The sequence below is a fragment of the Indicator indicator genome, chromosome 4 (assembly GCF_027791375.1).
Source record: "Indicator indicator isolate 239-I01 chromosome 4, UM_Iind_1.1, whole genome shotgun sequence".
Taxonomy (NCBI): domain Eukaryota; kingdom Metazoa; phylum Chordata; class Aves; order Piciformes; family Indicatoridae; genus Indicator; species Indicator indicator.
Genome location: NC_072013.1, coordinates 26,019,689 through 26,043,205, shown reverse-complemented (window position 1 = coordinate 26,043,205; position 23,517 = coordinate 26,019,689). Strand labels below are relative to the sequence as shown.

At 45.0% G+C, this 23,517-nt stretch overlaps 1 protein-coding gene across 1 annotated transcript; it reads right to left on the bottom strand.

Moving 5' to 3' along the window:
• Positions 1-531: 531 nt before the first annotated feature.
• Positions 532-21,787, bottom strand: INF2 (inverted formin 2). The gene is made up of 5 exons (XM_054400056.1): positions 21,780-21,787; positions 3,533-3,941; positions 2,098-2,213; positions 1,459-1,618; positions 532-569 (listed from the first exon to the last, which is right to left on the bottom strand). The coding sequence occupies exons 1-5, from the start codon at positions 21,780-21,782 to the stop codon at positions 532-534; spliced, it is 726 nt and encodes a 241-aa protein (XP_054256031.1). The 5' UTR covers positions 21,783-21,787.
• Positions 21,788-23,517: the final 1,730 nt, after the last annotated feature.

The window sequence follows — 23,517 nt, the reverse complement described above, 5'->3', positions numbered from 1 at the left end:
GTACTATTGAAAGAGCTTCTCTTCCCTAATTTTTATGGGCTTTGGTGGAGCAATTCCAGTTACATGGATAACTGCAACTCACATCTAATACATTCTAGAATGTATCATGGGTATTTCTGACAGCCCTTCATTTTTTTAATTAAGAAACTCTTAAGCCAGGTATACCCAGATATGTATTAGTAAAGTATTTTAGCTGAATGCTTCTGGAACCAACACCAGCAGTGAAGGGGTTTTGAATACAATAAGCTGATCAGTGAGCTTACAGCATCACTTCAGGTTGATTCCTTGCTCTCTCTGTGCCCAGAGCTTCTGTCAATGCCATCTGCACCAACAGCTGTCCCTGTGACACTGTGGTTGACAAGGACATCTTAACAGTGGCCTAATGCCTCCAGTTCCCATGTAACTGGTACACACAAGCACGGTCTGCCTCACCCGGGTATGCTTCACACAACTGAAGGCTGGTCAGCATTAAGTTTCCACAGCTACATTACTGTGAATCTCATTTATAAAAGAAAATTTAAACAGTGATCCTTACCTTAGTTTGTCTAAAATATCCAACAGCTGAAGCCCTGGGAGAACAAAAAAAAAAAAATATTGTCATGACGACCTACTCGATACCGATCTGTTATGATTTGTATATAATGTTATGCTCACAAACACTTTCTGCAGAGACTACATGTGGAAACATCTTCACAAGGATCTGTCCAAGTGGGTAGGGTCATCAGGTAAATGAAGAGACCCACAGTATATGTCTGCAGCTGTGTGAACTGGAGTTACTGAGGGACACAGGCACTTCTGGGGCATGAGTAAGCTCATTCCACATTAGACATCTAAAGTCAGTCAGATGAACAGTGCAGTCAAGTGTCCCTTGTTCTCCACAGAGGAAAATGGAGACTAGGCTCACTGTCTCAGATGTGTGCATTTATGTGAGGTGAATCTTAACAATGGTACCTAGGAACCTGGTATTTAAGCAGTTGGAAGGTATTTCTGAACCACAGGGCAGCCTCTGTGTGAGCAGATACATGGTGTAGAAACCTGATCTACTCCTACAAAGAGCTGCAACATATGGAAATGTGGCTACCTAAGATGGTTGGTTATAGAAACATATGAAAGAAACTCAAATGGTACAGTTCTGCTGTGATTCCAGATAAGATCAAACCTATGGGACAGCAGCAATGTAAAAAAAAAAATTTAAAAAATTACAGATAGGTTATTGAAGAGAACAAAGACCAACAACACCAAAAGAACCCAACCAACCAATCAAAAACCCAACCAACCAACCAACCAACCAGCCAATCAAAAAAAACCCCAAAACCCAGAAAGGATTTTTTTCTTTAATACTTGCAGTTTTGCTCCCTAGTCCTCTTCAGTCACTTTATGGATACATCTGAAAATAAAACTGCTTGGCAACTGGTTTTCTCCAGTTCTAAGAAAGTTAGGTGCAAGAAATATCCTTACCTATGAACTCATTTCTGATTTGTGTCCTTGTTCTTAGCTCTTCTTTTCCTAGTATGATGGCATTGATAGCACTCAACAATGTCACCATGTATGGCACATTATCTGTGTTGGAGAGCTCATTCATGATGATGCTGAATCGGTACTGCTGGTTCTTCACACTCTGTTAATAACACAAGTGATATTTCTGTTCACAGAGGTCAGAGACATCTGCAGTTTTGGTGCAAGCTCTCAGAATTAGCATCTTAAAACCTGTTTATCCCACTGTGTACAAGACAGGAAGACCCAGGTAGCACTCACTCCTCCATGGAGCAGGGTCCGGTTGGCAGAGAAAATCAATGAAACACCTCTTGGATCCTGTTACACTGGTAATTGATGCACCTGCCTGGGCTTGTGGACAGTGAAACCCATGGAGGTGGCACTATCTACTATGCCAGTCTTGTAATGCTTTTCCTGACAAAGACAGACCTTGAGGTTGGAAGTCATTTGTCCAGACAAGTCACAGAGCACTGTGGACTAAGCCAAATTTCCTGTGGTTTTCATCTGGTAAATCCCTGCCCCTCTTGCCAAAGTGATGTTTCTCTGAATCTACCTGCATGGATCAGAGCAGAGCCACACCTCTTGCTGCAACCCAACACTTGCCTTGTAATGGTCCAAGGCATCCAAAGCCAAAGCATGGCCATCTGATGAGTAAATGCACAGTGCAGCCAGGAGCTCAAATACTTGCTTTTTGACCATGACATTAGTTGTGTCGAGTGCTAAAGAAAAACAAAACAAAACAGAATTTGTAATTACATTAATGCTTTGCATCTCAGCATCTTCTGCTACATGGCTTACAATCAGTGGTAGAAAAAAGACTGAAGGAGTGGAGCCAGTATGTGGAAGATGGGAAGAAAAATATCTCAATTTAGAGATATTCCATCCCATTAGCAATATTTGGTAGTAACCTCTAGTGGGAACAGTAAGTGCTAGCTCAGGTACCCTATCAGCATTTTGGTGTTGCTTGTAGATGTTCATTTCTTCCATGTACTAGTGATGCAATGCATCAGCAGCCAAGATCTCAGCACTCAAAATCACACATTTTACTTCCCATTTTCACATATGGGTATTCTCTAGAACAGCAGATGAACCATTTTCCTCAATTAATGTGTCTTATTTTTAGTGCAGAAATACCCAATATGCATATCAAGCAGGCCAATTGTTCTAATCAGTCCCCATGTATTGCCTTTTTTTCCACTGTTCTTTCTCTGTGAGCCCTGGGACTTGAGAAGAGTGGATTAGACCATCTTATTTTCCCTTTATTAATGCACAAAGAAGCTTGACTGCTGAAAAGCCCACGGAACCCATGTTTTTCATAGCACAAAGCCGTGAGCTCTGTATTTCACACTGGCTACAAAAAACACAGGGTGAAGAGGAAGGAAGAGGACTTCAAAACTGAAGAAGGGGGCAAGATACCTTTCAGATGAAAGGCATTTTAAAGAGCTATTGATAAAGGTTTCTGGGCATTACTGTGAGCTCAGCTCTGTGGAGCAGCACAGAACTTACCTTCCCAGCATCACCATCATTAAGTGCGAGGAGATGCTCTGATGAGTTTCATACCAAACAACAAGCCAAGTGAATAGCGGGAGAAAGTTAAGCTGTATTACCTATCATCTTGCAGAACTAATAGACAGAGCAGCACAAAGAATGCTCTTTCTTGAGCCAAACTGTGTCACCTTCCCCCTCTTTTACAGGCCACAAGTCTCCAAACCCTTTCAATTCCTCTCCCGCTGCCCTTGGGGCTTGCAAAGACTAAACAGCAAATGTCTGTTGACAGCTGAAGGACTTCTCATACCCACATACTGGCTTCATCCCTGACTTCTCAGTAAACTCTGATGATATTTGGGTGGAAAAGAGCCCATCTGATTAGCATTGAGTGTCAAAGGCAATGCCATTTTCAAGCAATATTATTTTAAAGAAGAAAAATTATATAATTCCTTAATCAGTTGCTATCAACAGCTTTCAAGAAGCCCTCTGCCTGCAGGAGGATAAACAACAGGCCTCATGTGATGGGCGAGGCAGGAACATGTCTTCTTACCTTGGAAAAGTTTTCTTACGTAGCCCTCGTTGCTCACAATGTATTCGATACCTTTGTGAGAGTTCATGACTGCCCGCACACAGTTAATGCAGGTGAGTTGAAGCAAGGCATCAGAAATCCTGGCCACTCCTCGACCAGACAGCCTGTCCAGGGCCTCCAGGAGGAGGTCCAGCCCACACAGCTCCAGGAACTGGACCATCCAGGCATCGTCGCTGTTCTCCAGTCGCTTCTTCAGCCCGGAGTAGTTCACCACTGATGGCATCTGCAGGAGACGGATGCACAGCTCCGGCTCTGCGTTTTCCAGGTTGGCCTCTGACTGATCAGTCTCCTGGGGTCCGAGCTTCTCCTTCAGGGCAGCCCACTTCTTGTGGGCACTTTCCTTTTTGAATGACATGGTGAACAGTTTGTCCTGAAAGAAAAAGAGAAGACAAAATGAGAACTTTTCTGGGTTGGCTAACAATCCACTGGCAGTCCTGTTTTTTTCTCCTAGTGCCTAGGATGTAAAGCTCAACTACAGCAGGTTCCCAACTCTCCAGCATATAGGACACACTCTGGAACCAGTCCTCTGCTGAAGAAACTCAATTTATTCCCTCCTTAATCACACACATTACATTCAGGCCCTGAAAACTCTGTAGAGAGACTCTTAGAACATCTAAGCCAGCAAATATGGCTTTAAAAGTAGCCAATTTACACCAGTCAATAGCCATTACCTATTTTCATGAAGTGAAAGTATAAAGTTGAAAGTGGTATTATCAGCTCTGAACTCCTTATGTCCATTAAACCATTTTAAAATCTCACTGTACTGGAAAAGCTGTCAAGTTTCTAAGCATTTTTTACAGGATGAAGAAATAATTTTGGCATATCCTGCTCATAGGAGCATCCTATAACCCTGTTATTTTTTGCTTTTGTTTCTTTTGACTGATGCAGGGGTTAGTTTTACAGCAGCACTCAATTCTTCTCTTCCTGCCTGATGTAACAGCTAGAACATTTGCAAAATGTGGTGGTTGCGTGTGATAATGTGAGACCCCAACAGGTTGCAAACAAAGGGGTGGCAACAGGAGGCTAGGAAAACAGCAGCACATCTTCTCTGAGACAGGGATCATCTCCTCCAGGCCCATATCCCTGACAGACATGGCCTGTCTCAGCCATGCTGTTAGCAGCAAGGAGGGTGAGGTGGTGGTTCAGCACAGAGATATTTTAGGCAGGACTATTACTTTTCAGACCCACAGTGATTAAGTTATACAATGCGAGTCCTTTTCAAAGCTGAATGCAATAATTTTATAACTGAATTTCTCCCACAAAAGGGAACAAAACTGCTGGACCCAAAGCTAGCCATTCACACTACCTCGCCTCCCTGCCACATTGCCAGGACACCTATTAGCCAGGGCTGATGAGCCAGCATGGGGCTCAAAATAACTTGGGGGCCAGATAATCCCCAAAACCCAGCACTTGAGGGGCCTGAAGGGATTATAGGAGAGTCTTGCTTTCCCTTACCAGCTCCAGCACAAGGGTTTCCCGTCCTGCAACATGCAGGAAAAAAGGCTTGAAAAATCTAAACTGAAAAATCTCAGTGAAGTTTTATTTGCCACAAAGCCAATAAAAAGCATGGACCATTTCCAATATCTGGAAATGTCTGTTACTGTAAAGCTTGTCTTGCGATTTTCCCTGGGGACTGCACTGTTGAGGAGGGTGCTGGTTATTTTGCTGCAGCAGAGCCCCATGGCTTCTGGTTTACCTGAAAGTCTCATTTTGACAAATGATAAATATACAGCTGAAAAGTTTGTTCACAAATTTGATATCATAGTTTTAAACATGCCTCTTGGAAAGATGAAAACTGGAATGGGATGTGATATTTGAGAGAGCTCGAACAATCCCCTTAGGAAAACCTGATGGTAGGACTCTGGCAAGGGCGCTCAGCTCACAGCTTGCAGTATCAAAGGCTGAGTTGGGTATGGATCAGAGGTACAGTGGAGTTAGTGTGATGCAGCCACAGAAAATCCTTTTAGAGAGCTCTAGAGAAACCCTCTTGCAGAGTTTCCATTTGCTTCAATGGGAAAAGGGATGGCCAAGTGCCCAGTTGTTCACTGTTCTGAAAAAATGATAATCATGATCAAAACCACATTGTGAATATACCATCTGAGAACACACTGTACAGTGAAAAGTAATAAAAAGGACCATATAAAAAAACGTGAAAACCCGAACAACAAATCCTTGTGCCAAAGTATAGACTTGAGTTTCTAAGATTTGCATCACTGTCTGCAGCCCAGAGCCCTTACTCAATTTGGGTAAAATTCTTCCTGGAGTTAGTCACCCCCAGTAGCTCCACTGTACTCAAGCCCAGGAATTTGGGTTGTGCTCAAATGCAAAGAGGAGAAATACTCCCTTCCTAGAGGGATAGAAGCAAAAGTGTCACAGCTCTGGCAACAGAACAGTGTCCTACACCTCCCACCACAGTGAATTTACAGTCTTGGGGCTGGAGAGAAGCTCCTATGTGGTCAAATCCTGCCCTGTGCTGTGCATCCAGTCCAGCAGTCGTCTTTGATTTCCTGGGGTCAAAGCCAGATCTTCAACATGGGGCAGGGTGGAGCACAACTCATCCTGCTCAGCTTCAATCTTTGGTGGCTTCCCCAAAGATCCATGATCCCTTGGCCTCCTGCCTGGAAGGCTGAATTGACTATCCTGGATTTTTTACTTCTGTACAGGGGATGGGCACAAGCCCAAGTGCTGGCAGCTGGGGCCAAGTCCTGGCTCACTGGGTGGGACTTTTTCCTCCTCTTGGCTATGCTGTAACCCAGATTCTTTCCTTTCCCCAAAGTGAAAGTGTGCAATGAGCAGAGAAGCTGGTTTTGAGCCCTGTGTGTGCATGGGAGAGCCCTGTGATCCTGCCTGATGAGAAAGCCTGCAGGAGCAGCTGTTGAAGAAGGATGGTCTTTCTGGCTCATGCCCAGGCTCTGCCCTCCCCAGAGCTGCAATGGAACTCATACTGTTCAGGCAAGGGACTGCAGAAGTGGCTACTGACTACAAGAGCCCTCTCCAGCAGCATAACTTCTTTTTGTACTCAACAAATTGGTTTTTAATTTGCATAGGACAAACCCAGTAACAAAGTGGGCTTGCCTTTTGCTCCTAGCTGTACAAATACTTCCTTTATATATCCAGCTACAGAAAGTCAAGAGAGATTGTGATATCATTATTGACCTTATGCTTAGCTCATTTCTGAAAATTAAGCTCAGTGAGTGCAACAGGAGTCAGGAAACAGCGACAGAGCATCCTGTTTACCAGCGGATTTGTTCTGAATTATCCTTTCCTCCCCACCTGCTCTGCACAGATGTGAAGAGATGAGAAACAAAGCCAAGCAGGTACCTCTCCAAACAGTACTGGCTTGTGTTTTTATGCACTAAACTGAAGAAATTGGATTGATTAAATATTCTTTCCCATAGAGAATGCATTCTTTCTGTAGAGAAGAAAAAAGGATGGCTAATGTATTTAGTCATAAAAGGGGAATAAAATAAATAAGATCTGTACCATATAAATGGAAAGGAAATAAATACAGAGGAGACTGCAGTACAGTTCTGCAGATGGTATGATAAATCTGTTTACAAACACAGATATGAGTGATATATTATGAAGGCATATGAAACATTTTTCCATGTTTTCCATGAAGCACAGTTGCAAAGCCACTCAGATACATCCTTAAAGGGCTGCTAGTATCATCTTTTATTTCTGACCACAGGAGCTTATTAGCAGGTAAATGATCTCAACAGAGCAAGACAGATTAGGGATTAAAATGGAATGCATCTAATCTGGCTGTCTCAGAGAGGCCATTTGGACTACATTGAGGGAAGGAAAGTCTCCTGATAAAAAGAGACAACGTGATAGGCTTAAAAGGCTGAATACCTTCTGCCTCTTGCCAGTAGAAGGACATGGAGACCCTTGATTTTTGCTGCCCAGGCCACAGGGGAGGATGTGATGGTGGAAGCAATGTCCCCAGCCTCTGCCCAGTCATGCCTGCAGCACCCATGGTCTGCCCTCCCCAGCCACATGCCCAGCATCAGTGTTGGCTGCTGCTCTCTAGGGCCCATCCTGACAGTGCATCTGTGCATGCTGCTGTCGGGACACTCACAGCCCACAACAATCACTGTGATAACTGCAACCCTCTCCTCATCTTGCTTCTTCCCCTCAGAGGTTGGTTAGGCCTGCTGGGGAACGACAAGTAAAGAAGTGTCCATGCAAAAAAAGGCTTAATTTGAAGAGATTCCTTTGGGAAGCATAAAGGCATCATCATGAAAGCTTGTCCTCTTACACCCAGTCACAGTAACATTGTGATCCATGGTGCTAACTTTTTGCATCATTTGCTTTCAGAGTTGTGATCCCTGCATCCATCCAACCTAGTTCATAAAATTTCCTCCTCCTTTCTTTTTGAATCAGGTGCTTCCCAGATTCAGTTTTCTGTATCCCTCTGTCCTTCAAGTCAGCTCCTAAGGAGATGGCATCTGTGGGAGATAAATCAGGGCATGCCAATCCTTTCTCCAAGCTGTGGAGAACAGAGTTGCACAGCACAGCTTTCAGTCTAAATTATTACATGCCTCCAGGATGTCATGGATCACAGCAAGGGCCTGGGAGGATATGTAAAAGGAGGTTTGTTAGAGTAGCTAAGTATAATTGAATGAAAACAAAAGCAAGAAAAATCCCAGGTCAAAACCATTAGAATTTTTGGGGTACAGACCTGTTGCCCATGATGCAGGATAGGGTTTGAGAGGGTATGATGAGGAACAGTAGCTCCTTGCTGTACTTTGAAGAAGTCTGAGAGCATCCTGACCCCACGTGCTTCCCTCACAGCCCTCTAAGGCTTCCCTTCCCAAGGGAAGACTGCTGGGACACAATGCTGGCCCTTAAGGAAAGCTCTTTTTTTGTTGCTCAGCCCCTTCTTTCTTCCTTGCCTATTCCTGGCACTCAGGAGACCCTTCTGCCTGGCTGACTGCTAATGATAGTTTTTTCTTCTGGATAGTTCCAGTTTTCACTCTGCTGCTGGGAATATGCAGAGCCTTTGTAATTTGAAACATGTCAGACTTCTCAGAAACTAAAAAGAAACAACATCCTAGCTTTGTGCTTTCTAAAACCACTTCAAGGAGCACGATGGGTTTGTTCCTCCTCTCCTCTTGCTTTCATTTGTACTACTGTGTTTTCCTGTGCAGCATCTGAACAGCTTGTGTGCATACAAGCTAATGAAATCATCCTCCTGTGTGCTGAAGGATATGGTGGGTGGGACCAGAAATCTCTATTTCAAAAACTTACCTCACCCCTTGGTGTGGTCCCGTTAATGTTGGTAGGAACCAACAGCATAGTCACTGCCTTCCCCAGGGGAGCTGATAAAGGTATGGTGGGAAGTTGAAATATGCACACAAATGGCATGGTTTGCCCAAGAGATCTTACCTCAGCATACAAACCAACCGCTGCTCCATACTTTTTCTACCATAACCAGAGGCCTCAGTCACATTCAGATCTATGTATTCCTGATCCTCACCTGTGTCAGGGGCCAGATGACTGATTTACATTTAAAACATTAAAAAGTATTGGAATGAGCACCCAATCTTGCTCTGCATTACTGAAGAAGGTCATGAAGCCTCCAGCACAGTATGTGTTGCCTTGGCACATCCCAGGCGTAAGGCAAATAGGAGGTGTCACAAAGCAGCACAGGTTGGCTGTATCCTGAGGCACTGCACTGTTACAGGGAGCATTTTGTCTTGAGCAGAGAAGGGAGCAGGGACACACAGCCTGCTGCAGACAGCAGGCAGGAACTGTGCCACCCACATGGTTCTTCTGGCAGCAAACCCCCAGGTAAAAGACTTCAGTGCATAGACAAAAAGGATTATGGCTTTCACAAAGACAGGACATCAGTCCCACCTACCACTATTAGGATGCTGAGTGCCAGCCCAGCGACTCTCTCCTGGGCGAATGCTATCATGTGAGGTCTTACACAAGGGGTAAATGTATCCATTCAGTATGTGTTGGTGGTGGTGTGGTTACACCAGTGCCTTCTTCCTCACCAGTGAATAAACAAGTAAATAAATCACCCAGCTGCTGCAGCTACCACATACAAATCAAGCTCAAGTGAGACACTCAGAGATACTTATGTTAGGATCTTTAGTGTCATCTAAAGCCTTATTTATATTTAAAGACTGCACTAGCTTAGCTTTAAATGGATTGTTACAATAGTAATCTGTCTGAAGACACTCAATAACCAATTTATTTTAACCTGGTAAGCCAGGTTTAAATGTGGTTGGTGCAGCTGTCAGATCTTTGCTTCAGAAACAGCCACTGCCACCAGGGAGACCTGTCCAGAAGCAGGGTGACAGCCTTCCCCATCTGTTTAAGCACCAAATTGGCTGAACTATTTTATAAAGCTTTCTATAGTGGCTATGAGCCCTGCAGTATCCTCACATGATACCACAGGCCTTTGGAGGCATGGCCAGTTTTGCGTTGGAGGGATGCCAGGTGGCAGCCAGCAATCACCCCATGCAGAGGGTATGGCTCCCAGCTGTGCTGCAGCAAAGAGGGCTGCAAACATTTCACCCCTGTCTTATCAGGTTTTTAGTAGATCACAGAAGCCAACAAGGCATCCTGACTCCAACTGGAAAGGAGAGGGACAAAAATCCCAATGAGGCATAAGGTAGGTCAGGAGGTCTCTTCTACTCCTTCTGCAGTACCCACACGCTTATGCAAAGACATCACCTCCACCTAGCACCAAGTCCAGAATCCATTCTAGAATCATTCAGCATTTTGGGATGTAATTTATTATTATGATTTGGGGTGACGTGAAAAGCCGAACTTGTTACCCAGCAACACGGACAGCATGGTGGTAACTTTATAAGACTCTTCTTGCTCCTGCTCAGTGGGAAGCTGTCACACACACAGATATTACGAGAGCCAAAAACCTTTTACTGCTTTGTTTTGTTTTTAAACACCTCCACAGGATGCCAAGAGGACAGAGAAAACAGGCAGAGCAAAGAATTCCTACCTTGGAACTGAAGCCAAGTAATTCCCTTGTCTCTCTCACATGGAAGGATCCTCAGCTGGCTGTGTGAGCCTTCACTTCCCCAGCCACTTCATTTTCTTCTTCTCTGACAAGCAACCTTCAGTCAATAAAGGCTAAATCCCCAGATGAGTGTGTCTACAAATCACATGCTCTAAGAAAGTTCAACAGGATGTTCGCATCTAATAGCATGTAAATGCTAGTCTTCAGAGAGGTGCAAGAAAGTGACTTTTCTGTAGCCTCCAGGGAAAGCATTTGCATGTCATTTGTCAGCCCCTTCATTCAGTCTGCACTGGGAGGGTGACACTTCCCCATGGGCTGGGACAAGGGAGGCTTGCACTGCATATCCACCTGCCAGCAGTCCCAGCAAGGAGTGACTAAGAGCAGGGAAATTATGAAAGCAGGAAAATGATGCAGCAAAGGAAACACAAAAACCAAACCAAACCAAAAACCCCACAACCCAAAAGCATACTTTAAAAAAAATAGACAAAGAAAAAGAAAAAAAGAGGAAGAAAGAAGGCTGGGGTGGGTGGGATGAAGAATGTGGGGGTGACAGCCCCTTGCACCTTCAGTCAGGTTTTCTGGTTTTGTGGCACTGGGGCTTTAAACTCTGCAAGATCTGAGAGCCTTTGAAATGCTGGGAGAGCCAGAACAGCTTAAAATAACAAGGATGCCCTACCTAATGTTTCCCACCCCAGGATGGGCAATTAGGAGAGCAGAGCAAAGCTCGGAGGCTCAGACAGTGCTCCCCTGGGCTGGAGCTTGATGATGGTAACCCTGCTCTCACTGGGACACCCCTAAGGTACTGCTGAGCTTAGTGTACCCTAAGATACACTGCAGCCCAACTTTTATGGGCTGAGTGGGCACTGAAGACTTTAAAAGGTCTTTTTAACAGAAAACGTCTCTGTGCCTTTCTGGTCAAGATTTTAAGTAGAAATTAGTTTGTGAGCCACAGCTGCAAGAGGCATCCATTCAGCCTCTTGGGAGGTGTTAACTGGAAGTCAGTTATTATTAAACTGTGAATATTTCAAGATGGCTCATTTTAGCAGAGACCTCCTGCCTGGCTCAGGGTAGCTGTTAGGCTACAAATACTGTTTTTCCTTACTCTGCGAGGCCTCTACCCTGAATTGAATACCCAGATCAAAAGTTGGAGCCCACAGCTCTTGCATACATGAGCACAGCTTTACCAGTGTCAGAAATACACTGAACCATCTGCCCTTCAGTCCAAATTCAGCTAGCCTTTAAGAGACCAATTGGGTCACATGCTTTCTATTTAAGGCAGCTTCACTATAACAATTCAACGTCCAGGGAAATGACTGCACAGTTCCCCATCCTGCTATAGGAAACACTCTGAGGGTGTGTTTATACCATCCAAGACAAATGCTAAATCATGATGGGTTTTACAACAGCACTTGAATGCCACTTTACATTACATGCACTCTTGAAATATAATCCCCAAGTCCTCAAAAGATTAGTTGCTCTTCTGGGTCTTGGGAGCAGGATGGGGCTCACAGCAGGTTTTAGGGAAAAGTATTGAAAAGTTAAGAGAAAAAAAATCCTGTAAATAATGGATTATTGTTGTAGATTCCTGTCCTTGCAACCACGGAAGACATTTAAATGGCTATCAGCTCACATCAGGTTTCATCTGAAGCCTGGTCCTGTGAGATACACTAGGAATGTTTGTGTTCTTAGAAAGGCTAAAAAAAAAGAAAAAATATCTCTAGGGATACATTGCCCCTTGCTGTACCCCATAGCACATGAACAGCAGCAGCAATGGGCAGCAGTGGAGAAAAGTTCCCACTCCAAGCTAGTTGATCACTTCTGCTGCTTTCAGGTGCTTGCATCCCTGCCTGGCTACTTCAGGCATTTGCCCACCCCCTCAGAATGTTCTAATGCCAGAATCTGCAGGAGCAGCTTGTGGATAGAGGGATGCTTCTGCACCCTGCTGAGCTCAGCTCCCAGCCAAGGTCCATCTGCCCAACTGTCTGTAACTTAGCCCTAGCAAAGGGATTTGCTTTCATGGCATGAACAGAAAGAGTCCACGCATGGGGGTGTGTCTCTGACTGAATGCTTTAGGCACTGCCTGGGGACTTACCCAGCCTCCTCTTCCTCTGGAGGAAGCAGTGGCAGCCCCATGTTGATGTGCTTGGAGAGAGGTGCTGGTGGGGTATCTGAAGGCTTGCCTCCAAGGAGACATGAGTGTTGTCCTGAGGAGAAAAACTTTGCCCCCAGACTACAAAGATGTATAGTGTTAAGGGCATAAATCCTTTTACGGAGCCATCTCCTCGCATATGAGTTTGTGTCCCAGCAACTTTGCTTTCAGGTTGCTCAGAGAGAGGGCTAATGGTTTTCTCCCAGCAACTCACCCCAATTTTACCCTGATTTTTCTAGCAGATGATTTAGTGGGCCTTTAAATAGTAATTACACCAAAATCAGATTAAATTAAGGACTAGGAGTTTAGTCCTAGGTTAGGTGAAGAAAAGCTCAGATGCTCTAGAGCTCTAGTATTGCTCTGCTGCCTCTGGATCACAGTGGGATGGCTCCCTGCCCAAATGACAGGTCCACAAAATGCAGGAAACTAATTAAACAGAAATAAATACACCCCATTTTTCCTTAAGAATTAGATTATTCCTAATTTCAGCAATCAGTGTCTTCTCACTGCTCTGCATTTATGTGACAGATCAACTCCCATGTCAATGGCTGGTAGGGAGAGATGCCAGTCATAGGTGTGCTGTGATGGCTCTTTTTAGGTGATCTTGTCTAAAATGCCTAGTATCATTCGCTACTAAAGTACTCAACATAAGCACAGCCTATACTCCAGATACAGATGTAATGTTCACCTCCACATCGCTGTGACTGCTTCATTGGGTACTGCAGCTCCTATGGAGTCAGTGAAGACAACCACACACCTATATGGGAAGTGAGCAGGCTACCAGAAATAAATCTGGGTAATGCAACAACACTCCTTTGTTCATCTGAGAACTGAAATCAGAGTTTAGCAATCAGAAGGACCAATGTCAAAGAACGTGCTCAAAGGGCACTGCAAAGGAGTTTGGCCAAGTGAAGACAGACAAATTTAGGGGGAGAGCCCAATCCTCTCCCAACAGGAAGAGAAGACATCTAGCCTTTGCAGCATGACCCTGTGCCACAGGGACAGCAGGAGATGCCAAAGAGCTGTTGGGGAGCAGAGGGGTTGGGCCAGCACCAACTTTGCCAGGCACTGGAAGAGCACAGTGAAAGCAACCAGTTCGCTCCCTCCTTGGTGAGCAGAGATGTCTGAGCAGCCTCAGGAAGCTGTGGGAGCAAGACAGGAGCTGCAAAGCTGACTGCTGCCTCTTCTGATTACTGAATTTCTCCACCCTCCTTGAAGACTGACACTCCTCCAGCCCTCTTGTCACTGACCGGCTCTCTGGCCACTTTTCTGCTGAATACGTTCACTTTAGATGATGCTATGAGAAAAAAAAAAAAAAAGTCTTCTGAAGTATTCTTTACCTGATGGATACTTCAGAAAATGAAAGGCTCTGCTAGTGCCACTGAATGCACCAGGATGTGTATATTTAATGGGAGTGACGTGCTTTAAATATACAAAACATTCACTCCACAGTTCTTTTGGTAGGAAGTATCTGCAACAAATAAACCACCCTGTTTTGGGAAGGATGCCTCTAGCCAGGGAAACTAAACTGTGGGGAACTTTGTGCTTTCTCTGGACAAGTGATGACAAAATTTTCTGCCAAAACCCAAACTGCACCAGCAGTTCTATCCAGAAACAAGGGCATGGGTTTCTAAAGGATCTGTGTGCTTCTAAGCACAGGCTGAGTAAAGAGCCTGATATTTAGTCAGTTTATTTATCCTGCATACATGTATTGCACTCCTGCTAAGACTGCAGAGGAACTACTTCTGAATTGCTGGGATGGAGTCTGCTGAGGTGGCTGAACTCTGTTCCCTTGCACACACACACTGGTGCTGCAGCAGTGACGTGTCATTACAGAAAAAAAATGACGACCTTTTGAGCCCTGCCCCAGAGGAACACAGCCAGGCTGGGCCTGTGCAGGTTTTAGCTGTACTCCTTCAGCACAGGCACAAACCCTCCTCACTTGCACAAGGATGAAGATTTTCAAGCTAGTAAATAGGTCTTCCCTAAAAAACAGTATGATGCAGGAGGTACACAGGACAAAGGGTTGTAGGTACCACTAAACCAAAGAGATGCCCAGATCCATAATAATGTTTATGGATGCCCCTGCTGGAAAAAGCTACCAAGAAACCAGACTGGGTATGTAAGGAAACAGCATTTTCCCAGCTGTTCTCCAAACAGTTCTCCTATTGAGATCAGCTTTTCCATTCAGCTGCTGCTGAATCACAGTGACTGGTATCTCACCTGGTGAACAGCCCAAGAGTAAACATCCTGAACATTTTTGTTCTGATAAGTCTGACCACAGCCAAGATTCTTACTGGTATATATCACACATGTCAAGGAGAACAAACCCAGATACTGTCAGGTGCTTTCTTGTGAGCTTGTCTGAATATGAACATTAATGAGAGCAATTGCAAAACATGCTCAACTGCTAATTCAAGAAGTTAAGCATTTATGCCATTTAAAATAATTTTTTGCAAAAGAGTGGCTTATCATGATTTCAAAACTAATCCACTCCTAACATGCTTTCAGACTATTTTCTCTACTACTGGAAAAAGTTTGAAGTCCCTATTTTATAATGCAGTAATCCTAGAAAATTGCCTGGCTTAACCCCTTCACTTTGCTACAGTATGTGGTGCAGCTGCTTCATCAGCACCTAAAGTTGTCCTCCTAGGTTATTATCTTTCCCCTTCTAACTCAGTCTTGGAATTGATGTAAAGGGATTTTAATACAACTCAACCAGCTGGAGGTTTATGATGGAAAATTCTCATGCTTGGGCAAAATGACCTTACTATACATAGGACTAACTCACATGCAAGATATCTTAGACCAACACTTTGATCTCTTTTAGTTTTTGCTATGAATTTAAATAACTTCAAAAACAAGTAGTTGTTATTGTTTTTTCCTTTGCAAAGAAATCAGTTGTCCAGTCACATCCTCAGGTTTGCAAAGTCAGTTCAAAGAGCTGTAGTGCTTTATGCCAACTGAGCATGTGGCTGTCACTGATCTTCAAGAAGAAAATCACTATATTTAACTGATAAATAAATATACAACTAATATTTGGATATAATTTTATAAGTGATTCATCTCTACACATATGGCTTGCTCCAATACTTGCTTACAAGTGTTATCAGCACAGGGGTTTGGGAATTACAGACTTATAAATCAATTTAGCTTTGTGATAGTCCTTTCCCCTATTTTTCATCTAGATAAGTAGAGGCATATTTAAGGCTTGCTAATGCTTGTGGAGGTTCAGTCCATTTCTAGTAATGGAAATAACAAAACCCAGAATTTATCCCCAGGCTTATAAAAGAAGTCTCAGGACTGGGTAAATACTAAATAACTCATGAATATTGGACAGCTTGTTCTGAAATGTGGAACTACAGCCCATCAGTGCATAAACAAGTGAGCAGAGCCAAGCAGGCTGGAAAGCAGCCTTCTGAGAAAGAAACAGAGCAGTTCAGCCAGGCTTCAGATGGAAGCTACTCATACTCAGGGAGCTGGACGCCACATCAGCATGATGTAAAACAGAAGGGAAACAACATATAAAATGTGTCAGGGAGATAAAAATATTTGCTCCCCAGTTCACCTTCATGCTGGGCTCAAATTTGCACCACTTGTTATTGAATTCAAGAACAAGACACGTTCATGAAAAATTCCTAAATTGCATAGCCCATGGCGGAAGTGCCAGGTAAATATCACAACCAATTTCTTTTTCCACACAAACTTTTTTTTTGCTCTGGCTCAAAGCACATTTGCTTTACTGCATTGTACACACAACTGAAAGTTAAGCCGAGCAGTTCTAAAGCATTTTGTCTCTTTCTCTTTTTTTTTTTTTTTTAAATAGCAGAAGCAATTAATCTTCAGAGAATTAATCAGTCTTTTCTGAGATAGAAACACACAAAGGAGGAGATTGTGGCTGTTTCTGGGCAGGCAGGAGGCTTACTCACACAACTACCACAGCAGAGGCTGCCACCCAGGGTCCTCAGCTGTAGGCAGCAAAGGGGGCAAAATCCCAAAGCTGATTGAAAGAGATAATCTGCCACTGCTTGCTTTCCTGGCAGGCTGCAGGAAGAAAACCAACACTCACAAAAGGCTGCTACCTTGTAGTATGGAGAATTTCTGTGTCCACATGGGGCCTCTGTTAGAAGGCAATGCTGAGGCTTAGCTCGCTGCTCTCAGTGAATATTGTAAAATGATTTAACGGAAAAGCAGGAACAGCTGAGGAGCAGACAGTTCCCACATGGGAAGCCAGCACAACAGAAGCAACACAGAAAGCGCTGCCTCGTTAAAGATAATGCAACTGAACTGACAGGGTGGAGGTTAACAAAGTTATTCTTCAGCCAGGCTGACACAAACAAAGCTGCTCACCAAAGCTATAAATAAATAAAACAATGCCACCTTCATTCATCGATCTGGAGAGAGGAAAGAGGCTCTGCTGCTGCTTTTCTTCCTTCATCACCTCCACCTGACAAGGCAGACTGTGGAGAGGCTGTCTCTCCAGTAAGGGATGAGCTCGCCATACGGCCCTGCAGCCCCTGGAATAGGACTGGCACATCCCCCTGCCTGACACTGGCCTTGCCAGGGGGTGAGAGAGAGAGGCAGCCCTGGCTCCCCATGGAGAAGCTCACTGCAGAGCAGATGGGAGCAGAGCTGACTTGTGGGTCTCCAAATCCATCTGACCTCTGCAAGGGCAAAATCACCAACATTTTCCATTTTAAACTACTACTAAATTTAGAGGTTTTATGACTGTAGATTGTCTCCTTTCCCACACTTTGCTGGAGTGATCTCCAAATTCTTTCGTTGTCTTCACTTGTTAAAACGTGACTCAATTCTCCCAGCTGGAAAAGTGGAGACCCACACAATCTTGAAGTGGCCTCCTGCCACTAGTGATGTCCTGCTTCAGTATTAACCATCAGCATTGGATCATCAGAGGCAACACAATGTTTTGCAAATCAGATCTGGGGAGAAATCAATGTTACTGAACCTGTGGATACTCTGTGAGCAGCTACGTAACCCATCAACCGGAGTTTCTCTGACATCCTTTTTGGTAAAGTTCTCCCAGCACTAAAGATTGATTGAGGACATCTGAACAGACTATAAAGGAGCAGCAATGCAAATACCAAATCTGTCCTTTACCCTTAAACATCTTCCCAAGTTAATGCCATAATTAACACCTCACCTGAGGCAAAATAATGGTCATGGTAAGAATAACAAACGGGAAGTCAATGCAAAATAGCACCACCTGCTGGTATAACCATGCCAAGTTCAACATCCTGACCTACAAAACACTAGATTTGGCAGTTGTTCGTCTTTACTTTTTTTTTTTACTGGACAGAGATTGGGAGCAACGTCCCTTCTGAAGTGACCTGTTATTTTTAGCTTAGTGAAACATTTTGGAATCAGATGAGTAACTCCAATGCTGGGATGAGGACTTCAGCTACTGGCTCTCAGTCCTTCTGGCTCGTCCCAGTCTCCATTGCCAGCTTAGTAAGTTTCTCAGAGCACCTTGAAATACACTGGCAGTGCTGCACAGTGTTTTGCAACCACTATTGCATTGGTCTGTGGCTTCGGCATTCCTAGCACTCTGAAATGTGAGTTCAGGTATCAAATTAGTAGAAACAACTGAATCCGTGAACAGTACCTGTTAATTTCATCAAACAGAAAAGCCAGCATGCTTTTAGATCCTCTCCTGGTGATTTCTGCCAATGTGAAAGGCTAAACTGACAACACAGTAACAAATGTTCACCTGCCACCTTACTTTTAACTGCAGCCACTCTTGCAGATGCCAGGCTATGACTCAGGGGCTCATGAGTTCTACACACCCTGTTTCTATTTGATTCCACATTCAGAATTGGCTTCTTGTCTATCACTGATGACATCTGGTAGCAATCATAAGGCTTGGCTGTTGCTCACTACTTATTTTTTCCTAGGAGAAAGGAATCTGATGATACTTGCCCCACCAAGGATCCCAAATGGCACTGGGAAACCACGCAAAATGCTGTGAACCCTTTTTTGAAGCATTCCTGTCTTGTGCTTTGCTCCAATTTATAGAGCATGCCTACAGAACTGGAGCAACGGGAATGCTGTGACAAGCCCATACCAGACCTATCAGCACCATGCCAGCCTCTGTAAGAAGGAGAATGCCAGGGCTTGAAATTTGACATAACTTCTTTCCTGCTTGCAGGATCTTAGCATCTTGGATGATGGCACAGGACTTGAGAGCTCTCTGTGCAATTATAATACAGAGTGCTTTTTGTGGCCACAGGGAGATGAAGCAGCTCCTGCAGCACAATGCTCACAAGCACTGTATGATAAACTGCTGCACATGCAATGCTGAGAAACACTGGAACTCGAGTTTGGTGGATAATACCAATATTGGGTCAGAAGCACGTAGTTATTCTCGACCCTCCTTCCCGCACTGAGCTATCATGCTGCAGGGCTATACCTAACTTCTGCAAAATATTTAGCTATTTTTCACCTAGTTAGATAAAAAGCAATGTATGGCATTAACAAATAGAACAGGGATAACTCCTTGTGATATGTTTGTTTGCAGCTAGCAACTGCGGTATTTTACACTGAGCAGAGACAGATTTGTTCAGTGTCACTGTGGGATCCTATGAGTTGACTTTGTTGATTCAGCAGGTGGTATTTCCTCTGAAACATATTGATAGACCTTATTGCAAATATTAAGAGGACATTCAAATGGGAGTTAAATCTGAGCTCAGATATGAGTTTGCCTGAAGTTTCCCCAACTCTCTCAGCTCTATGAATTTTGTTTACTCCCTAATCTAGGCATTGTGTTGCTACTGAAATACACCCATCTTCTACTCATGGCTGGTTAGGGTACAATGGTGGGATTAAAAATCCCTCATCAACAGAGTGATTGTTGCAGAAAAAAAAAATGAAGGCATGGAAGTAAATGGGGGGAAAGAAGGACAAAATGCAACTTAGTTTGCTTTGATAAGAACAAATTTCTGCACAGTTGCTCTGGGAAACCTATCCAGCATATCTGGCACACAAGAAAGGGGTAGAGTTCAGATTCCAACACATCTGAAGTGCAGCCACTTTCTGTGCAGCTCAGTGAAAACAGGCAGCTCAGTGAAAACAGGAGTTAAGATACAGAAGATGAAAAATTGTAATAAATAGGGTCCAGACCTAAAAGGATCAGAGAGCCAGTCACATGGAAGGGGTCAGTCTGAGTTTGGCAGGGGTCACTACTGAAAGTGAGGGAGACCTTATCCTACTTAACATCTTCCTTTATGACAGAGCAAATGGGAGAAAGCTGGAAGAATACTGGACCAGCACAGCGTGGGAATACGCAGTGAAAATAACTTTAATAAGAGGAATGGAATAGATCAGAGCTGACAGCAGAAAATCCCAATTTCTCATCCTCATCACAGGATAATTGCAGGAGGTTAATTGCAGTACCTACCAGGTGAGGTATTTGTTTCTAGATGGTGTCCAAGCATGAGAGGCACAGAACGGATGTCTGAGTCCTGCTCCTCCACTGGGAAGTCAGAGAGTGAGAAGCCCAGCACAGGATTTCCAGGGATCAACAGAAGCCAGAACTCGCTTCATGAAAGCAGAAGGCAAGTTTTAGCTTGTTTAGCATTGCACAGCTAAGATAAAAGCATGCAACTCCTATTTCTATACTGATAAGAGATAAAAGCTTCAGACTGAGAGAATTAGGCAATCATAGTGCAAATACAAAGTAAGATAAAGCCTTACATTGGGGAAAAAAATTATAATGTCAGTTTGTTAAAGTTTCAAAAGTTTTCCTTCCCAGTAAATTACAATGGTGTGCAATAAGGCATAATATCATTCAGTTGCTTAGATTTGCTGACTTGCTGGGTCCCTTCCTGGCCTACATTTAGATTATCTTTTACACAATGGGTCTTGAACGCTGCTTGCATTTTTGAAGCAAAATTCTTGGATGAAAGCCTAGAATAGGATTATTAACTTACAACAGGAAAAAAAAAAATCACATATCCTCACAGGCTCCTGAAACCCCTCCCTGCCCTAAGTTTTGGCTGCCACTGCTCCTCTGTGTTGTGGACAAACAAGCTTAAGTGGATGGAAGAGAAATTGTATTAATGGCCAGATAGCCTAAATTCTGAGCAAGTAGGATGATTTCAACCTTACTGCAACTCTGTTGACTCCAGCTTTTCTTTTTAACTGATTTAAGCCAGAAGTTTCCTCACAGTCAGTGAGGGAGCCTGATGTGTTTCACAGCCCACTGTGTTTACTCAGAGAAATTTCTCAGTCTTAGGAATCCAAGAAAAAAACATATGGTTCACAATGCTGATCTGGTACAGGGAGGGAGGAGCATGAACACTGTTTTGGTATATTTCTCCTAAGATCAGTATATCCAAGCTCGCCTTCCCCACCCCCAAGCTCCGGAATTTGGGTGCTGATGTTGCAAGAAGCCACTTCATCATTGTAGAGCTATTGAGCAAAAGGGAGGATGAGGCATAAGAGAAGTATTTGAATAAACCCTGGCAGGACTTGGGAGACCTTGTCTGAAACCACTGGATAACAGAATCTTTCAAAATAAAAGCCTGAAACCGGCCCAGCTGCAGAAGCAGACACAGCAACTGTACACTCTATGCCAGTCACTGCATGCACTATTACACCCAGGTACAGCAGGACCACATCCTGCACATCTCATCATCACACCTGCAATCTGGACCACGTTGCACCTACACATTATACTGTTGCACTGGCGGTCTGGACCACATCACACCAACACATTGCAGAGTGGCACCTGCAGTCCATGGCACATCCAGCCCGCACACGCAGTATCTTCTTAGCTGTAACCCGGCCCAGCTCCCACCTGTGTGTTCCACCATTGCCCCAGCAGTTTAGATTCGTCCTGCCCCTATATCGCACTGTTGCACTTGCAATCCGGACCGATTTCTGCCCATCCGATGCGCCGTCAACCCGGGAGCCGAACCCATGTCCCCGCAATGTGCCAGACGGTCACACCTGCAGCCCAGCGCAGGTCCCACTTACACCTCCCCACCGTCGCACCTGTACTCTCCCCTGCCCCTCGGCCAGCAGCGCCCCTCAGCAGCACCCAGTACCATCTCCGACGAGCCTGCGGAGCTGCCGGCGTCCTTCCTTCCCGGTCACCAGCCGGGACCAGGGAACAACCTGGGGGAGGATGCCCAGCCGAGCTGCAATCTCGGGCGAGGGGTGGAATTCCAACTTCTCCCGACCGTGAGGTCCCTGCTCCCGCGGTCACCCGACTGGGGCCCAGCCTTACCACGGCGACCTCCTACGGGCAGAGAGATGCGAGGCGCAGCGCAGAGCGACGGGCAGCGACCCTCCACCAGTGCCCGCAGCCGCCGGGCTCTGCCCGCCTGCGGGAGCCGCGCCCGGTTCCGGGGCGGAGCGCGGGCGGGGCGGCAGGGTGGGGGGATCTGAACCGGCCATGCCGGGGAAGTTTCTTCCCGACGGGCGAAGGGTCGTGGTGAGCCGCCCCCACGTCCTAACGGGGACGAACGCTGGCACCTCTTCGGAGCTAAGGTGGAGCGTCCCCTTCGCCGCAGCGGAGTTCTGATCACCCCCGGGAAGGATTCGTCTGTCACCCTTGGGCATCCTGGAGGCTGTGGCTGCCCCCTGCCTCGCGTCTCACTGCCTGGCTGCTCAGTGTCCCGGCGTGGGGGCTTGAGCCCATGGCTCAGGGCTGGGAGATGAGCAAGGAATCACGAAGGCTGGGGTCACCCAAGTGGCTGAAGACCTAAGGGACGCTGTGCCTTCCTTTAGGACCTCTGCGCCCTGGTATCTGAGATTTAAGCACTTCACTTTCAACGTCTGTCAAAAGAGGGGAGGGATGCCTTCACCCGTAGTAACACGTGTCAGCTCTAAATCGAGCAGAGAAGCAATCGGAGTTAAGCTAAACGTTGTCGATCGAGTGGGGAGAGTTTGGTGGGAAAGCTGGTTTCCCTTCTTGGGTCAGGAGTGCTGCCTCCTATAGGTATTACGGGCCAAACTGGGTTCCTGCTTCAGGCAGAGCCCCTTGACTTTGCCATCCAGAGAAAAAACCTGTCAGGAAAAACAACGGGTGAGGGAGAGAGGCACAGCTGGCATAAAAAATCATGATAAAGTGTTATGCTAAGGGTTGCTGCAAGCTGGTGAGAGCTGGTGAGTATGATTATGGTAGACTGGAGAATAGTTACAGGGTAAGAACGCGGTGTTGAGAATCTCTGAGACTTCAAATTGGAAAATGAGACCTGAGCTTTTAGCATTTGCTCGTAAAACACTCCTCTGCTTTTAGTGAAAGAGGAGAGAAATGGAAGACGATGTCTCTCAGGGTTGGCAGTTAGTTAACCAGTGTGGCTCATAATTTTTTCTTTTACTCAGAATAAATGTTTCTAATTGCTGTCTTATGCAATGCTTGGGGATATAGTTTGCTTTACAAAATTACACATCAGGAAAAATGTTTGTGTCCCCTGGAATCTTTCTCTGAGAGTACAAACCTGTCTTTTGTTGCTGCAGGTTTTACTTTAGCCTTTTTCCCTTTTCTGCATTTGTTTTTCCACTTTGGTGTGTGAAGAGGAACAGGGAACCCAAATCTTTCTTACTCGAGTCCATTTTTCTTCTCCTTTGCCTCTTTCTGTTCCCTTTTTATTCTGGGACAGCTCTGGCACAAGAGTGGGCTTGGCCATTGTGGAAGGCAGGCAGGATGCCTTGCTCCTGGCTGTGATGGGACCTGTGGAGTTTCCTCTCATGCTGCCTCATGCATAAGCCCATTCCAGGCATTTTAAGCATCTATCCCCCCTGGTAATTGTGTCTGCTGGTGTAGTTGGCCAGTGGATC